General features: G+C 41.3%; 1 protein-coding gene across 3 annotated transcripts in view; it reads right to left on the reverse strand.

Moving 5' to 3' along the window:
• FIRRM (FIGNL1 interacting regulator of recombination and mitosis) overlaps positions 1-17,512 on the reverse strand; it is a 215,541-nt gene that overhangs the window by 185,553 nt on the left and 12,476 nt on the right. For all 3 annotated transcript variants that reach the window (XM_075182744.1, XM_075182745.1, XM_075182743.1), the window contains exon 5: positions 10,956-11,096. In XM_075182744.1, coding sequence (XP_075038845.1) covers positions 10,956-11,096 — 141 coding nt within the window. The remainder of the gene's footprint in view (positions 1-10,955; positions 11,097-17,512) is intronic.

Consider the following 17,512-nt stretch of genomic DNA (forward strand, 5'->3'; position numbering starts at 1 on the left):
ATATGAGCAGATAATATTGCCAAACACTTCAGAATTCATCCTGCTGCTTTTTTCGGCAGTCACATCATCACTAAATACAAGGGAACCAGTTCCATTAGCAGCCATACATGCCCACGCCATGACACTACCACCACCATGCTTCACTGATGAGGTGGTATGTTTTGGATCATGAGTAGTTCCTTTCCTTCTCCATACCCTTCTTTTCCCATCACTCTGGTACAAGTTGATCTTTGGCAAACAACATCTAAAAAAAGCCATTACTGTCCTATGGACAGATGAGACAAACTAATCTGGTCTTCCTGTTTTTGTGGCTCACCAATAGTTTACATCTTGTGGTGAACCCTCTATATTCACTCTTGTGAAGTCTTCTCTTGAATGTTGACATTGACACATATACACCTACCTCCATTAGAGTGTTCTTGATTTGGCCAACTGTTGTGAAGGGGTTTTTCTTCACCAGGTAAAAAATTCTTCTGTCATCCACCACAGTTGTTTTCCGTGGTCTTCCGGGTCTTTTGGTGTTGCTGAGCTCTCCAGTGCGTTCTTTCTTTTTAAGAATATTCCAAACAGTTGATTTGGCCCCACCTAATGTATTTGCTATCTCTCTGATGGGTTTGTTTTGATTTTTCAGCCTAATGATGGCTTGCTTCACTAATAGTGACAGCTCTTTGGATCTCATATTGAGAGTCGACAGCAACAGATTCCAAATGCAAATGCCACACCTAGAATCAACTCCAGACCTTTTACCTGCTTAATTGATGATGAAATAATGAGGGAATAGCCCACACATGTCCATGAAAAAGCTTTTGAGTTGATTGTCCCATTACTTTTGGTCCCTTAAAAAGTGGGAGGCACATATAGAAACCGTTGTAATTCCTACACCGTTCACCTGATTTGGATGTAAATACCCTCAAATTAAAGCTGAAATTCTGAAGTTAAAGCACGTTGTTTATTTCATGGTGGTGTATAGAGCCTAAAATATGAGAATTATGTCGATGTCCCAATATTTATGGACGTGTGTGTGTGTGTAATATATATATACACACATATATATATATATATATATATATATATATATATATATATATATATATATATATATATATATATATATATATATATATAGAGTGATGACCTAAAACAATGGCGCTTATTCCAGAATTGAATAGATATAAAAATAGTAGTCCAGCATAAATTCACACCCGGACACCTCCTTGATATCAAAAGTGGCAGCCTTCCTTCAAAATTGGATGGTATACCAAATATAGTTAGATAATGTCAGGTGAGAAGGAATACGGCGCCTTAGGTGTAATATTGTCGGTAAGTTAACCCAGAAGCCAGGGTATGTGCATATGCGTACCAACTTTAAACTTGTATACAGCTCATCAGTATGCAGGGTAGATGCTTTCACTACGATCACTTGCGTACGCTGTATCTCATGAGTCCATGCAGAGAGAGAAAAAAAAACAAATAGTGTGATACCGTAATAAAGATTCTTCAAATATTACCACCACCAAGTTATATGCGTACCATGTAGAGGTTATAATGATATAGCATTAAATATTTCCCTATTATGGGAGATCAGGCAATGAAAAACTACTTATAAGCACCAAGTGGCCGCATACCGAAAATCATAAGAAAAACAGCTTATCTCTAACTTAGTTCTGTGACAGCCTTCACAGCTCGTCCTGGTATGGAGACAGCTTGTCTACTCCTTATCACACTCAGCCACAGCTAGCAGGCATCACTCAGCCGGTATATAGTAAAGGTAGAAACACTATATGGTGTAGTATTTCAGACTAGGTATTTATTAAACAAATATAAACTGTACACTCACATTCTGTGAGATATTGTATGATCATTAATAGACCATATATATATATATATATATATATATATATATATATATATATATATATATATATATATATATATATATATATATTATGTAATCGGTGGATGTTCAGTCTCTAGAGATTCCGTGAGGTAGCTTGCCAAATGGCCTCCACACCGAAGTTACCAGTTGGTTACAGCCCAAGGATCGAATAGAGAAAAATTACCTTTGATACATATGGTACAGGCTCAGTCTCACCGCGTTTAGTCCTCTGAAAGGACTTCATCAGGAGAATCAATTGCATGTGTAATGTCTTAATTTATAGTGATGTGCGCCGCCATTTTGTGCTAGCGCAATGGAATATTAGCACCGTGCATACGCAGCACTCCTATTGCCGTGATTTGCGGCTTCTGAAGTATAAGGGACCACAGTAGGGCTATGAGATTATGAAATAATCCACAAAGTGAGCGCTAAACAATAGGCTTGGCCGTTTGTTACATAAGAGGTATCCCATATATAGTCTCAATTGGCCATATTTAAAAAGCATAATGTTAGTGCGGCGGCCATCTTACTAAAGGAAATACATGTAAAGCGGACATCTTACTACAGGATAACAAAGTTATGTGGCAGACATCTTGGTAAAGTGGTCCCGAGAGATCTGGAATACACTGATCTTACATCATTAATTGGATTGTGACGTACAATGGATCAGGAATTAGATACCGTATGTATATAAGGAACCATATATACAGTGTAAAAAAAGTATAAATACAGTATAAAAACAGGTAAGGAGAGAAATATAAGTGAAATGGAGTATTATGAGAAATAGATACAGGGTGTGCATATACAACATATGGATAAATAAATAAAAACAATATTAATACTGATGATAATAACAACTAAAATAAGGATAAATATAAATATTATGTATATAAAACTCATCTCATATGTTAAGTCATTAAACAATAATATTTTTAAACAGGTATATATCCTAAAATATAACCGTACTCCTATTCAGAGTGAAATAGATAGTGTAATTAAACAGATCCAAAACCGCTTCTATTACATAGAAGATAAAATCTATAAGATCTCAGACTTATTAATGATATATAATGTATATAGTGTGATAATGAATTATACCGGATTCCTATGGGGAAATGGGAGGTAGTGCAGAGTACAATAATACCATAGACATGTCATAGAAAGAGGGCTATTTCATAACCCTCATTCAGACCATGAGGGGTGAGTGTATTGAGTTGGTATATCCAAAACATTTCTCTTTTTGACAGCTTTGTTTGAATATCACCTCCCCCCCCGGGGCCCAAAGTCACATGTTCAATCCCTTTAAATGTGACATAACTGGGATCCGCATCGTGTGTGGTTAGAAAATGTTTCGAGACAGAATGACTTTCTATTTTATTTTTAATATTGCGAACATGCTCCTGTATTCTTAACTTGAGTGGTCTTTTAGTTTTTCGTATATATTTGAGTCCACAGGGACACTCCAGAAGGTAGATCACAGATGAGGTTTGGCAGTTCATACAATGTTTGATATTATATTTGACGCTATTGTCAAAATTATAAAAGACTTTCTTATCAGGAGTCGTATATCTACAAATATTGCAATGATTGCATTTAATAAAACCATGACAGTCCAAAAAGGTCTTATTGGTGTCATTTCTAATTTCAGGTAGCATGCTTGGGGCTAAAATATCTTTTAAGTTTCTATTTTTCCTAAATATAATGTCCGGTTTATTAGGTAGGATGTTATTTAAAACAGGGTCCCATTAGCAAAATCTGCCAATGTTTAGTAAGTATAGAGCTGATCCTATGTTCACAATTATGGTAGTTAGGGATAAAGGGGATGCTGTCCTCTTTTTCCTTTTCCCTATATTTCAAAAGGTCAGCTCTATCAACCCCCTCAATTTTGGATAAGGCATCTGATATTATATGTTCCGGGTAACTCCTGTCTCGGAATCTTTGTGCATAGACCGATAATTGTTCCTTGCATTGTTGTTCCGTACTACAATTTCTTTTAATCCGGTAGAACTGTGAGTACGGGATGTTGTTTTTCCATTTTCTAACATGTCCGCTCTTATAGTGGAGGTAGCTGTTGGTATCCACCGATTTAATATAATTTTTAGGTACGACCTTACCATCTATTCCAGACAAAACCAAATCAAGGTATTCTATATTATCAGGACTGGAGTTAGCTGTAAATTTCAAATTGAATTCGTTGTTACTAATGTATGACATGAAGTTTTTAATGGAGTCCGTGTCTCCATCCCATATAATTAGTATGTAATCTATGTATCTTTTATATATTTTAATGTGTTGGGAAAAGGAATATGTCCTTAAACCGAATCCCTTTTCTAAACTCCCCATTGCTAAATTTGAGAAACTTGGCGCAAAAATCGTCCCCATAGCTGTACCACAGTACTGGAGGTAGAAAGTGTCCAGGAATTTAAAATAATTGTGGGTCAGGATGAATAAAATGAGATCACATATAAAATTCTTATGTGTAGGTGATATATGAGGGTCTGGATCCAAAAATTGTTTGCAGGATATGATTCCTTTCTTATATTCTATTGCGATGTACAATGATTGCACATCTATGGTTAGCCAAATAAAATTGGTATTCCATTCAAAGTCTTGTAGTAGATTAAGTACACTCATTGTGTCTTTAAGATATGAGTCTAGGTTGATCACATACTTTCTTAGGTATATATCTACATATTCTGAGGCGTGAGATGTTAGAGAATCTATGCCTGCTATGATAGGCCTACCTGGTGGTTTAGATAGATTTTTATGAATCTTAGGTAGGTAATAAAAAATAGGAATGACTGGGTTCGATACTATTAAGTACTGATATTGCTCTTTTGTGATAATCTGTTCACGAAGACCTTGGATCAAAATTTCCCTGAGTGAATTTACGAATTCATTTGTGGGATCTTTCTGGAGCCTCTTCTATGTAGTCGATTCTGTCTAACAGGACTACGCCACCCCCCTTATCTGCTTGTTTGATTATCAGATCTTTGTTGTCCTGTAGTTTTTTCAAGGCATTGTTTTCTTGTTTAGAGGTTTGTACCAAGGGGATGTTAGTAATCAGATTGACAGAGGTCTTTAACCACTAGTTCTTGAAATAGGTCATTATGGCTACTCCTCCATTCTAGTGGGTAGAATTTTGATTTAGGTTTCAAACCCGATTTGGAGGAACTGTCATAATTATATGTGATGGCCGAATCTTTTCTAATGAAGTGTCTTTTTAGTGTAAGTTTCCTAGTGTATTTATTGATGTTGATGAACATCTGAAATTTATTAGGTTTTTGTGTAGGGGCAAAAGTTAATCCCTTGCCAAGTACAGAGAATTCAGTGCTACTAACTTGATGTTTAGATAAATTAAAGATGCCATTCTTTATAAGAACTTCATCGGTAATTACATGTATTTTCTCTTTGGTCTTTTTGATTGCACCTCATTTTCCCCTTCTCCTGCCAGTCTGCGTTTCATAGGGGAAGCTATTCGAATACTTTCTTTGATCCATTTTCTGTGGCCTCCACTTTCGTGTGTAGTGGTGGCTGGGGATAAAAAATCCTCACTGTCACTGGTGTCTATACTGTTCAGGACTTTAAATCTATTTTTAAGGGGGAATGGTTCTCTAATGGTAGGTTTCTTGTTTTGGGGACTATACTGAGGTTTTCTATAGGATTCCTTTGGTTCTGTGTGTTTCCATTGATGAACATCTCTATTGGTTCTGTCAGGATATTGGTAATGTTTATAACTCTGATTGGAGATAAGTTTTTTTCCATTGTTTAACGTTATTATGATCATAATCATACTTATCGTTCAGAATTTTTTTCTCTTTAATTTTTATCACCTCTGTTTCTACTTTTTCCAATTTCTTATTAAGGACTTTCTCATTAATGAGATAGTCTTTGTTTCCTTTATAAGGTTCTAGAAGTTTGTCTTTGATAGATATCTCTTCTTCCAAATTCTGGAAAGATTTCTTTTTTTTCATGAATAATTAATTTCATCAGTTTAATAGAGCAATCATGGAGGATATGGTCCCATTCCTTCATGAATTCAGAATTAGTATTACCGAAGGTGGGGGTTTTAATTATGCGAAGGCCTCTTGGGATTCTATTTACTGCAATATATTGTTCTAATCCCTTGATATCCCACCACACATTTACATATAAAATATATAATATTTACATATAAAATATAGAATATATAAATATATATAAATATAGAATATATAAATATATATAAATATATATATATATATATATATATATATATATATATATACATACACACACACCGTATATATACTCGAGTATAAGTCGACCCGAATATAAGCCGAGGTACCTAATTTTACCACAAAAAAACTGGGAAAACTTATTGACTCGAGTATAAGCCTAGGGTGGGAAATGCAGCAGCTACTAGTAAATTTCAAAAATAAAAATGATATATACACAATCTATAAAAACAAATGTATTGTTCCCAGACTAGATAAATAAATAGGATGATTGACTGGTGTACCAATACAAACATGTAATATATCACAAAGGATATATAGGAGATGCAGACCTCAATAAACAGTACTGAAGGGAATGGTGGTATATCCGGAGGCTCCAAACTGTATAGGACATAACAATAAGGAACAATGCAGAGCAGTGTTGGAGTGTATAACTCACGATTTCTTGATAGCAGTTCTCAGTCCGTCCGCGGTATTCCTTAAAGACTGCAAGCAAACAGATGGGGTGCGCTGACTATAATAGCCGTCCAGACACAAAGTCTTTTGAAGGAAAGTTCCTAGCTCCGTTTGGTCCTACCACTCCAAAGCGCTGGTTGAAGTAGTGATGTTTCCATTCTTCAGACGCGCCTGTGCAGGAGGTTCCTGACGTCTCGGCTGTTACTGATTTCCTCATGTCTCACTAAACAGGCTGTCAGTGCAGTCCAGCGCTGCAGCGGCAGAGGATGAATGGGATGTGAAGCGATGATTCATTTACCATTCATCGCTTCATCGCTTCACATCCCATTCATCCTCTGCCGCTGCAGTGCTGGACTGCACTGACAGCCTGTTTAGTGAGACATGAGGAAATCAGTAACAGCCGAGACGTCAGGAACCTCCTGCACAGGCGCGTCTGAAGAATGGAAACATCACTACTTCAACCAGCGCTTTGGAGTGGTAGGACCAAACGGAGCTAGGAACTTTCCTTCAAAAGACTTTGTGTCTGGACGGCTATTATGGTCAGCGCACCCCATCTGTTTGCTTGCAGTCTTTAAGGAATACCGCGGACGGACTGAGAACTGCTATCAAGAAATCGTGAGTTATACACTCCAACACTGCTCTGCATTGTTCCTTATTGTTATGTCCTATACAGTTTGGAGCCTCCGGATATACCACCATTCCCTTCAGTACTATTTATTGAGGTCTGCATCTCCATCACCCGAGGAGGTCTTTTTCAGCACAAAAAAAGTGCTGAAAAACTCGGCTTATACTCGAGTATATACGGTATGTGCTCCGTTCCAGCAGCCCGAACGGATTAGGAAGGCACTCAGCACTCCGTTCCAGCAGCCCGAACGGATGGGGAATGCACTCAGCACTCCGTTCCAGCAGCACGAACGGATGGGGAATGCACTGAGAAATACATTTCGGCATCCGGAATGGATGGGGAATGCACTCGGCAGCCGGAATGGATGGGGAATGCACTCGGCAGCCGGAATGGATGGGGAATGCACCCAGCACTCCATTCCGGCCGGAATGGATGGCAAATGTATGTGCAAAAATATTCACGTATCCTGAATAAGGCCTTTATCACTTTTACATGGAGTTCTAGCAAATTGTATATGTATGTCAAAATTTATACTAAGCCACAATATCTTTGATTTATTCTCTATGTAAAATGGGTCTTGTATCCACACATCTTTCCTATTGTATGTTAACCGTTTGGTTAAAAACGCTACTCAGAACAATACTGCTACATTTTCACTTTCAACGGCCGAACTGTTTGAAAATAGAGCTAGTGAACTTTTACAATAGAGACACTTTGGAACTCAATACATATATAGGAAGTAGAAAATTATTGATTCCACACGCACAAGAGAGTTGGGGAGGAAATGAGCTAAGCTCATTGCTCATCGGAGCTCCTACTGTGTAGAAGCTCCGATACGCAATGAACTTAGTTCATTGCATTAGGTCTATTTCTAATATTAGGGGATTTTCCCACTACCGAGGTAAAATCCCCTAATACTAGAAATAGACCTAGCTCATTCGTGGATCTTACAAATATGGGTCCCTCCTGGCCGAAAAAGAGAAGACTGCAATCAACAATGGGCCCCCACTGCGCAGAAGAACTGAAGAGATTTCAAACATGTACATTTGGAAGTACAAATTTATTTTATGGACATTTGGATACAAATGTATTTTTGAATTTGTTTACAGCCATTTTTGTATTGAAAGCTGCGGACAAGAAAAGAAAACTTCATTGGTGAGTATATCGGGGATTTATTATTTTTATAAAATATGTGGTGTAAACGAGGGCGTTTACTGTCATTATTGTGGGTTTATTATTTTTAATAAATGTTAGTGGTTGTAATGAGGGTGTTGTTATTGTGTTAACATTTTATTTTGTGGAACTACAGGTCCCTGCAAGCCCTGGGTGTCAGGGCTTGTTGGCACTTGTGGTTCTCCAGCTGCAGGAGCTCCAGCTCTATTGCAGAACAGTGTAACAGTGATGTGTTTATACAACACGCTGCTAGCAAGCAGCATGTTGTATCTGGCATGTTTGAAAGCAAACTCTCCTGCGTTTGCCACTGTAGCTATACAAGTCTCAAAAGTATGAAGCTGCGATTAAGCAAACAGTCGGGAGTTTGAGCTCTATCGATTTTGCCAATAGCGAATTTGATAGAAGCACAACTCTGTCGATTTTACATGAAATCTCAGCTTCATACATCTGTCAGTTTTAACTCTCCCGAGAAAATCGCTGGGTTTGCAAAATCGCACCTTGATACATTTACCCCTAGGACTCCAGTATGACAGGCAATGGGAGATCCTAATTTAACGTGTCAGCATGCTAGCGATTTTCTAATTGGAAATCGACTTATTTGGAATGCCGGAGTGATATTACTCTAATACTGTAAAATAGAATGAGTTTATTTTGGTACATTAGATATGGTCGAGGATGCTTATGTTCTGCTTCCCGTGACTATCTCCGATGTATGTGTAAAACAGAGGATTGATTGATTGACCAATTACTATTCATGCTCTCGTGTTAAGTGATGTATACTTAATATAACAATACAACATTGGACATTGATGCTCCTTTGAATTAACATTTAGAATTAATAGCGCATCAGATATTACTAGATGACTTATGAAGAACATAATTTTCAGGGTAATAAGATCGGACATTTACAACCCTCTGATTTAACAGAGATATGTAGATAACAGCAACTGATGAACTCCAAAATTGGATCAAGCAGCAGGATGATATAATAATATTGGATGCATCCGATCCCCTTCTCCTCTGCCTGTCATCCGATCGCCCTCTCCTCTGCCTGTCATCCGATCCCCTACTCCTCTGCCTGTCATCCGATCCCCTACTCCTCTGCCTGTCATCCGATCCCCTACTCCTCTGCCTGTCATCCGATCCCCTACTCCTCTGCCTGTCATCCGATCCCCCCTCCCTCCCCACAGCAGTGTATTTGTGATCCCTTCCCCCCCAGCACTGTGTTTGCGATCCCGATCCCCCCCTTCCCTCCCCACAGTAAATTTGGTGCACAGGGGTGACGTGAAAGAAAAGCTGTTGCGCAAGGTATGATATGTGAAAGAAAAGCTGGTGCAGAAGTGGTGATGTGAGATAAAATCTGGTGCATAGGCAGTGACAAGTGAGAGAAAAGCTAATGTGAATGGGGTGACGTGAGAGAAAAGCTGGTGCGCATGGGGTGACATGAGAATAAAGCTAATGCACTTGGCAATGGCATGTGATCACAAAGCTGGTGGGCATTGGGGTATGTGTGAGAGAAAGCCATGCACTGGAAATGGAGGGTGCTAGGTTTAGAGGAAATCTTAGGAAAAATTATTTTATCAAAACTGTGGTGGATAGGTGGGACAGTCATCCAACAGAGGTGGTAGAGGTTAGTATAATAGAGCAATATTAAAACTCTTGTTTTTTAGGGATTAAGAAAAATAGTGGAAATTAGATTGGCCAAGTTATTATTAAAGGCCGTACAATTTTAGGCTTATACATTATCAATATTTTTACTTTACAAAAAGCCATGAAATTCCATAGACAAAAAACCTTGCGGTTTAACATGTCCGATTAAGGTTCCTTACACACCATCTAAAACATAAAAAAAACTATTAAGACAATGAAATTATGACGATTAAGGCAGAAACGTTAATGGACGTGTTCCTTGAGCAATACATACATGGTATGCCATCACATCCTGCGGCTAGCTGCAGATTCAGCACTATCATGTAGTGAGATTGCTGTCACTCACAAAATGGTGGATCTGCTAATTCACAGATTTGTGTGTTCACTGGAATACACACATATAGTACTATTACATTTTCTTAGTTTAGCTTTATCGTAGTTTAGGGCCTGGGTGTCTTAGAAAGAGACAGTAAAGCAACTTCATAAAAAATTAGAACTGCAAAATCCCTACAGAGCATTTCTCCCTCCAAGACTGTACCTGCATATTAAAGATACCTGCAGAACATAGCTCATCGCCAAACAGTATGTACTCCCGAAAGATCCCTGCAAAGCATCCCTCCACTCAACATAATACCGCTCCTGACAGATCCTTGAGGAGCATTCTTCCCACCAACACTGTACCTGCTCCCAGCAGATGCCTACAGAATATCCCTCCTCCTGAAACACAATACTTGCTCCTGACATACCCCTGCAGAGCATTTCTCCCTCCAAGATTGTGCCTGCTAATAGTACTGTATGTGTGTAAGTAAAATAGCATGTAATTAATTTCACTGGATTTTTCTCTCTATGCCTACAAAAAAATATCAAGCACTGATCCAGGCTACAATTAAAAAATATTAACATAAGAACATCTGTACACTATCTTATAAAAATATCTATAATAATATAAAATCCTTACCTTGCAGTGGGTGAATGTAGTTATAAGAATATGTAGCACAGATGCAGGAAGGGACTGGATATTTTCAAAATATAATGGTTCCTCTAGAGAACAGACATAGCGCACACATGCTGTTAAAGCTTCCAGCCACTGAACCATATCCTATCCACAAAAAAAAGACATACATTATAATAATTATGAAAAAGTTGCCAAATCTAATACATTTTATACCACATATAGTATGTGTAAGGAAACAATTAAGAGAAAAAACTAAGATTTTAAGAGCCAATGTACCGAACTGTGTTCAAGAGGATGCATATATTATTAGAAACCAAAGATAGATTGCTTTGAGCTCTAGTATTGGTTACAGGGAAATTATTCCAGACAAGTGAAATGCTACTAACATGGTCTAAAAGGTAACTGAAAGGATTTTCTTAATGTGAGAGAATTGAATAAGTCCTGTTCAATATCAAGAGGAAATGGGATTAATTTTGCAAATGAAAAGGATGTACACATCTTGTCATCCTGTAGAGGATAGAAGGAAAAGTTTCCGCTGTCGTACCAATTCTAAAAAGGTATTTTGTTCTATTTGATTAGAGATTACTCAACACTATTTTTTATATATCTAAGAGTTATTTTATTTTACACATTACTATTACACGGATCTACCTCCGATTATTATCGAAAGAAAGTACAGAAGTGCAGTCAGCCAAAATGCCAGCGCGCGTTTCGGTGGACAAGTAGCTTTGTCAGGGCACTGAGGTATATCCGTGCCCATGTAGACAGATTTGTGACCTGGTATAATAGATCTAAGCTCAATACTAGCCCCAAGATAAAACTGAGCATTTAGGAGGTAGCTAGCAATCCACTTTATACAAATGAATGGGACCGGTAACTCGGCCCTTGCCAAGCAAGCTCTTTATTGCAATACATTGAGAAACACTTGCAGAGACTGTTACTAAATCAACAAGTGAAACAGATACACTGCTCTTGGCAAGTAAGCTCTCTATTGAGATCTAATGAGATGCATGTGCATACACTTATTAAAGCACAAGTGAAATAGTTACAAATGTGTATTTAGAGAAAAAACAAAAGTACTGGTTGAGATTTATGACTAAAAAAGGAAAATATCTTTGTATTCAACATATAGTGATAACAAAAATAATATTTTTACTCACCGTAAAATCCATTTCTGACTCCATTGGGGTGCACTGCGATACATTGGGGTATAGTAGTGGGCTCAGGAGTCTTGTCACTTTAACTGCCAAGTCTTTGGACTCCTCCCCTGCTATGCCCCTTCTCTCCAGAGAGATCCTCAGTTTTGAATAACCAAGAGTGAACGTAAAGGAGGTAACATAACCTGGACAGGTCTTAAATTATAAAGAACCATAAGCAAAGTTTTCACACACAGAACTATATACAGAGCAAGGGAGGGTGCGCAGTGCCCCCCAATGGAGTCAGAGAAATGGATTTTACGGTGAGTAAAAATCTTATTTTCTCTTCCCTGCCATTGGGGGGCACTGCGATACATTGGGGATATACCAAAGCTTCCTCAAGGGTGGGACTGCTCTGGAACAGCTGCACGCATAATCCTGCGACCAAAGCTTGCATCAGCCGATGCACAGCCTTAAAGTCTATAAAATTTAGTGAATGTGTGGACGGAAGACCAAGTCGCCGCTCTACACAACTGTTCTGCCGACGCGCCGTGCCTCACCGCCCAGGAGGCACCTACTGCCCTAGTAGAATGTGCCATTAAAGTCTGCGGAACTGATAGAGAAGCTGAAACATAAGCCTCACGAATCGTGGACGTAATCCACCGAGCAATTGACTGCTTTGAAGCAGGCCAGCCTCTATTATTGGCGTCATCTAAAACGAACAGATCTCTGGTCTTTCTGACCTGCGCATTACGATCTAAATAACTCTGTAGAGTTCACACCACATCCAGGTACTGCATAGACCCTTCTGAAGAGTCCCTCTTTGCTTTAAAAGCAGGGACAACAATTTCCTGATTTAGGTGGAATCTAGAAACCACTTTAGGAACAAAAGACGGCTAGGTCCGAAGGACTGCCTGTCTGCGTGAAAAATAAGAAAAAGGAGGGTCACAGCGAAGTGCCCCAAGCTGACACTCTGCGTGCTGAAGCTATAGCCAACAAAAAATACTGCCTTCCACGTAAGATACCTCAAGTCAACAGACTGTAAAGACTCAAGCGGAGGTCTAGAAAGAGCACGAAGAACCAATTGAGGTCCCAGGGCTCGACAGGATGACAAAAAAGGAAGTTGTATGCGCAAAATGCCTTGCAAAAATGTCTTGATATCTGCATATTCAGCAATCTTTTTCTGAAAATAGACAGAAAGGGCGGATATCTGCCCCTTAAGGGAACTAAGCCCAAACCCTTCTAAATACCTTCCTGAAGAAAATCCAGGACACGGGAAATCTTAAATCTTGAGGAATGAAACCCCTTAGACTCACACCACACAATATACGTCTTCCACACTCTATAATAAATGGAAGATGACGCAGGCTTTCTGGCCCTAATCATGGTGTTTATGACCTCTTGAGAGAAACCCTTAGCTTTAAGTATTAGGGTTTCAATAGCCAGGCCGTCAAAGCCAGCTGATCCAAACCTTGGTAAAGGAATGGACCCTGAACCAGAAGATCTGCCTGCATGGGAAGCCGGAATGGAGGAGCCCCTGCTAATAATAGCAGATCTGAGAACCACGCTCTGCGTGGTCAAAATGGAGCTATTAGGATAGCGGGAACCCTCTTCACCTTCTTTAGCACCCGTGCAATCATTGGAATGGGCGGGAAAATGTACACCATTCGGTACTGCCAAGGGGCCAACATGGCGTCTACTATTTCTGCCGCTGGGTCTCAAGCTCTTGCGCCGTAGCGCGACACCTGATGGTTCAGACTGGACGCCATCAGGTCTATCTCCGGACGGCCCCAACGCTCCACCAGTAGGGAGAATACCTGACTGTTTAGAGCCCATTCCCCAGAATGAAGGGTGTGTCTGCTGAGGAAGTCTGCTTCCCAATTCTTCACTCCCGGAATGTGAATGGCTGAAAACCTGGGGTCCTGATGTTCTGCTCACGCTAGTATGCGTCTGGCCTCTCGCATAGCAGCCACGCTGCAAGTGACCCCCTGATGATTTATGTACGCTACCGTGGTGGCGTTGTCGGACTGAATCTGAAGAGGTTTTCCTCTTAGAAAATCCTGTGCTCCTATCAGAGTGATGTACACTGCTCTGAGCTCCCGAATGTTTATTGGAAGACGTGATTCCTGAGGGGACCAGAGACCCTGAAGCCTCAGGGGTTCCTGTTAGTCCCCCCCATCCCAACAGACTCGCGTCTGTTGTGACTGGAGTTCAAGACCATACCTGTAAGGATTGGCCTCTCTCCAAGTTGGATCGGGACGTCCACCAGACCAGATAGCCTTGTGGCTGTGGACAGACAAGCCATCTGTTTGTCCCAATTCGTCTGAGACCCTGACCACTTCCGCAGGATCTCTCCCTGAAGTGGACGGGAGTGAAATTGAACAAACAGGACTGCCTCGAATACCGTGACCATTGTCCCCAGGAGCTTCATGCAACTGAGAACCGAGAGACTCCTCTTCCTCAGCATGGCTCTGGTCTTTGTCTGCACAGCTAAGAGTTTTTCTGCTGGAAGATAAACTCTCAGAGACTGAGTATCGAAAAGCAGAACCAAGAAGCGCATCTGCTGAGTTGACACCAGCGATGACTTTGGTAAATTCAACACCCAACCGTGACTCTGACGAAACTGCATAACAGTCTGAATCTGTTGGGATAGAAGAACCGCAGACGGTGCCCTCAACAGAAGGTCGTCTAGGTAAGGGATAATTGTTATGCCCTTCTGGCACAATAGACTGGCCATGACTGCCATGATCTTGGTAAAGACTCTGGGAGCAGTAGCCAGGCCGAAGGGGAGTGCCCTGAACTGAAAATGCGCCCTTTCCTACTGCGAACCAAAGGAGACTCTGGTGTCCTTCGCAGACCGGTACATGTAGGTAAGCAACCTTGATGTCTAACGATGCCAAAAACTCCCCTTTTTCTATCCCTGCTATCACAGAGCGAAGGGATTCTACGCGGACTTTTTGAATCTTCAGCTGCTTGTTTAGAGACCGAAGATTCAGGATGGGCCGGAAGGATGCGTCTGGTTTTGGCACCAGGAAGAAGTTTGAATAAAAACCCCGCCCCCTTTCTAGAAGAGGCACCTAAACTATTACTTGTGCAGTAAGGAGCATTTGCATGGCCTCCTGAAGTGCTACACGTCTGAGGGCACAAGAGGGGAGAGGAGTGACGAAGAACCTGTGAGGAGGGGAGTGGGCTAGACTTTTGACATAGCCCCAGGACACAACTCCTCGAACCAAGAGATCAGTCGTGGATTTCCACCACTGATCCATGAATTAAAGAAGTCGTGCCCCCACCTGATGCTCCCCCTGAAGAACTGTGTCACGCGGAGGGTTTGTCTGCTGGACAAGCAGAACCTCTCCTTGCTGTACCTCTACCTCCACTGCCTTTATTTGCTGATGATCTAGATGCTGAGGAATGCCCTCTATTAAAGGCACCTCCCCCTCGGGAAAAAAAACTCTGAAGGGAACGAATCCTACCCTGACGGGGTCTGTTAGAAACCGTGGGTAGAGCAGTATTCTTTCCTCCCGTGGTCTCCTGAATAACCCTTTCGAGCTCTGCCCCGAATAGAGTTAGTCCGTCAAAGGGTAAATTCTCTAAAGCTCTCTTAGAGTCTGCGTCCACTGACCAAGTCCGTAACCATAGGTTACGGCGAGCAGCTACAATAAGAGCCGATGCCTTAGCATTTACAGAAACTGCATCCATGGCAGCGTTTGCTACATACGCCAAAGTTTCTAGTACAGGCTCTGCTAGATTTTCAAGCTCTGTACGCGGAGTGTTATCTCTAAGGCCCTTAATCAAAGCCTCCATCCATAACTGCACCGCCTTGTTGGCCCAGGCTACAGCCATATTGGGTCTAAACAAACTTCCCACAGCTGTATAAGCTGATCGAAGGGCCAGATCACACTTCTTATCAGTGTAATCCTTAAGGGTTATCCTCTCCTGGACCAGGATAGCCGAAGATAATGCTAACCGGGCTACCGGAGTGTCCACCTTAGGCAACGTGTCCCATTTTACTGTGTCCTCAGGAGGCAGAAGATAAAGGGACTTAAACTTTCCCGGTATCATTAACTGCTTATTTGGCTTCTGCAAAGCTTCAGAGATAATCTCCAACATTTCTGGAGAATGCGGAAATATCGCTAACTGTGCCTTAGTTCTTTTAAATAGAGAGATACCCTTAGGTGCTGTGGGCTCCGGATCAGCCAACCCTAAGGCACGCCTGATTCCCCAAACAAGACTATTCACACTCGTGGAGCCAGAGTCAGAATCATAAAGGGTCTCCCCTTCCGGGTCTATATCTGTCTTACCTTCCTCCGCTGAGGAGAGATAAGAGAGCTGATCTACGTCCAGACCTTCATCCGTAATGGCTCTCTTACCCTGCTGGGAAATAGATACTAGCCTATCTTCCCTGTGGGTAGACCCTGCCTGTGATGTGGAAGCATTGTCATCCGACTGGCTGTCTGCAAGTGTAAGTGGGGTAGTGTGCTCACGTACCTCTATTACCCGCATCATCACGGTCGTCAGTTTTTCCGTAGTTGAGGAAAAGGACTGCATCCAGGGCGGTTCTACCATCGCAGAAGACCCCTCCTGGGCTGAGCTGTGTTTCCTCTGAGCGTCCGCAGTACAAGCTGCGCAAAGGGCATTTCGGTCTGTGTGGCCAACAGAAAGTATTGTGTTACATTTTTCACAGGTAAAATACATTGCAGAAGGCACAGAGTGACCCTTGCTTTTAGCTGTCCCCTTCTCCGCCATTGTCCTGCTTCTTAAAATAATTATTAAAAGAAAGGCAGACAAACTAAGGCTACAGAATAGAAGGCTCCTGTGCTGGGAAGTCTCTACGAAGAGCACCAATCCAAATATTAAAAAGACCGTATAGTACTGTCTGTGAAAATTCCTATTACATGAAATAACTCACAAGACCAGAATATTCACATATAACACCTCCACAATACTGCTATAATCATACAAGCCTGTTAGATTTTAATGCAGATGTGGATATCACCGGAGGAGAGGCAGAGCAGAGGGATCCAGGACAGCGCTGCACGCTTTCAGCAGTGACTCTCACCGTTCACCGCGCGGGAAGACCAGAGGCAGGAAGCTGTTCATACTCCTTCCCTTCCTGGCGCTGCCCGCTCTGCTTCCTCCAAACTCGCTGGCCCCATCCACGAATGGCCGCCTAGGAGTGCCTTGGCGCACGCTGTCAGAAGTGCCTAGCACAGCGCGCGATGTTCCTGCAGCCAACTCACCTCTCCTGAGTGTGAGCACTGCTTAACTGTCCCCCAAAATGCTCGTTATCTGCGGGGAGAGAGCGGGGACCTGCCGGCAAGCTGTCCGCGGCAAGTGAGGAGAGGCTGCTACAGCTTCCTCCCCTGTCGCTACCATTTAGTGCATCTAAGCAGTGATTTTTCCATTACCTCTATAGGCCTAAAA

This window comes from Mixophyes fleayi, chromosome 8 (assembly GCF_038048845.1).
Source record: "Mixophyes fleayi isolate aMixFle1 chromosome 8, aMixFle1.hap1, whole genome shotgun sequence".
Classification (NCBI taxonomy): Eukaryota; Metazoa; Chordata; class Amphibia; order Anura; family Limnodynastidae; genus Mixophyes; species Mixophyes fleayi.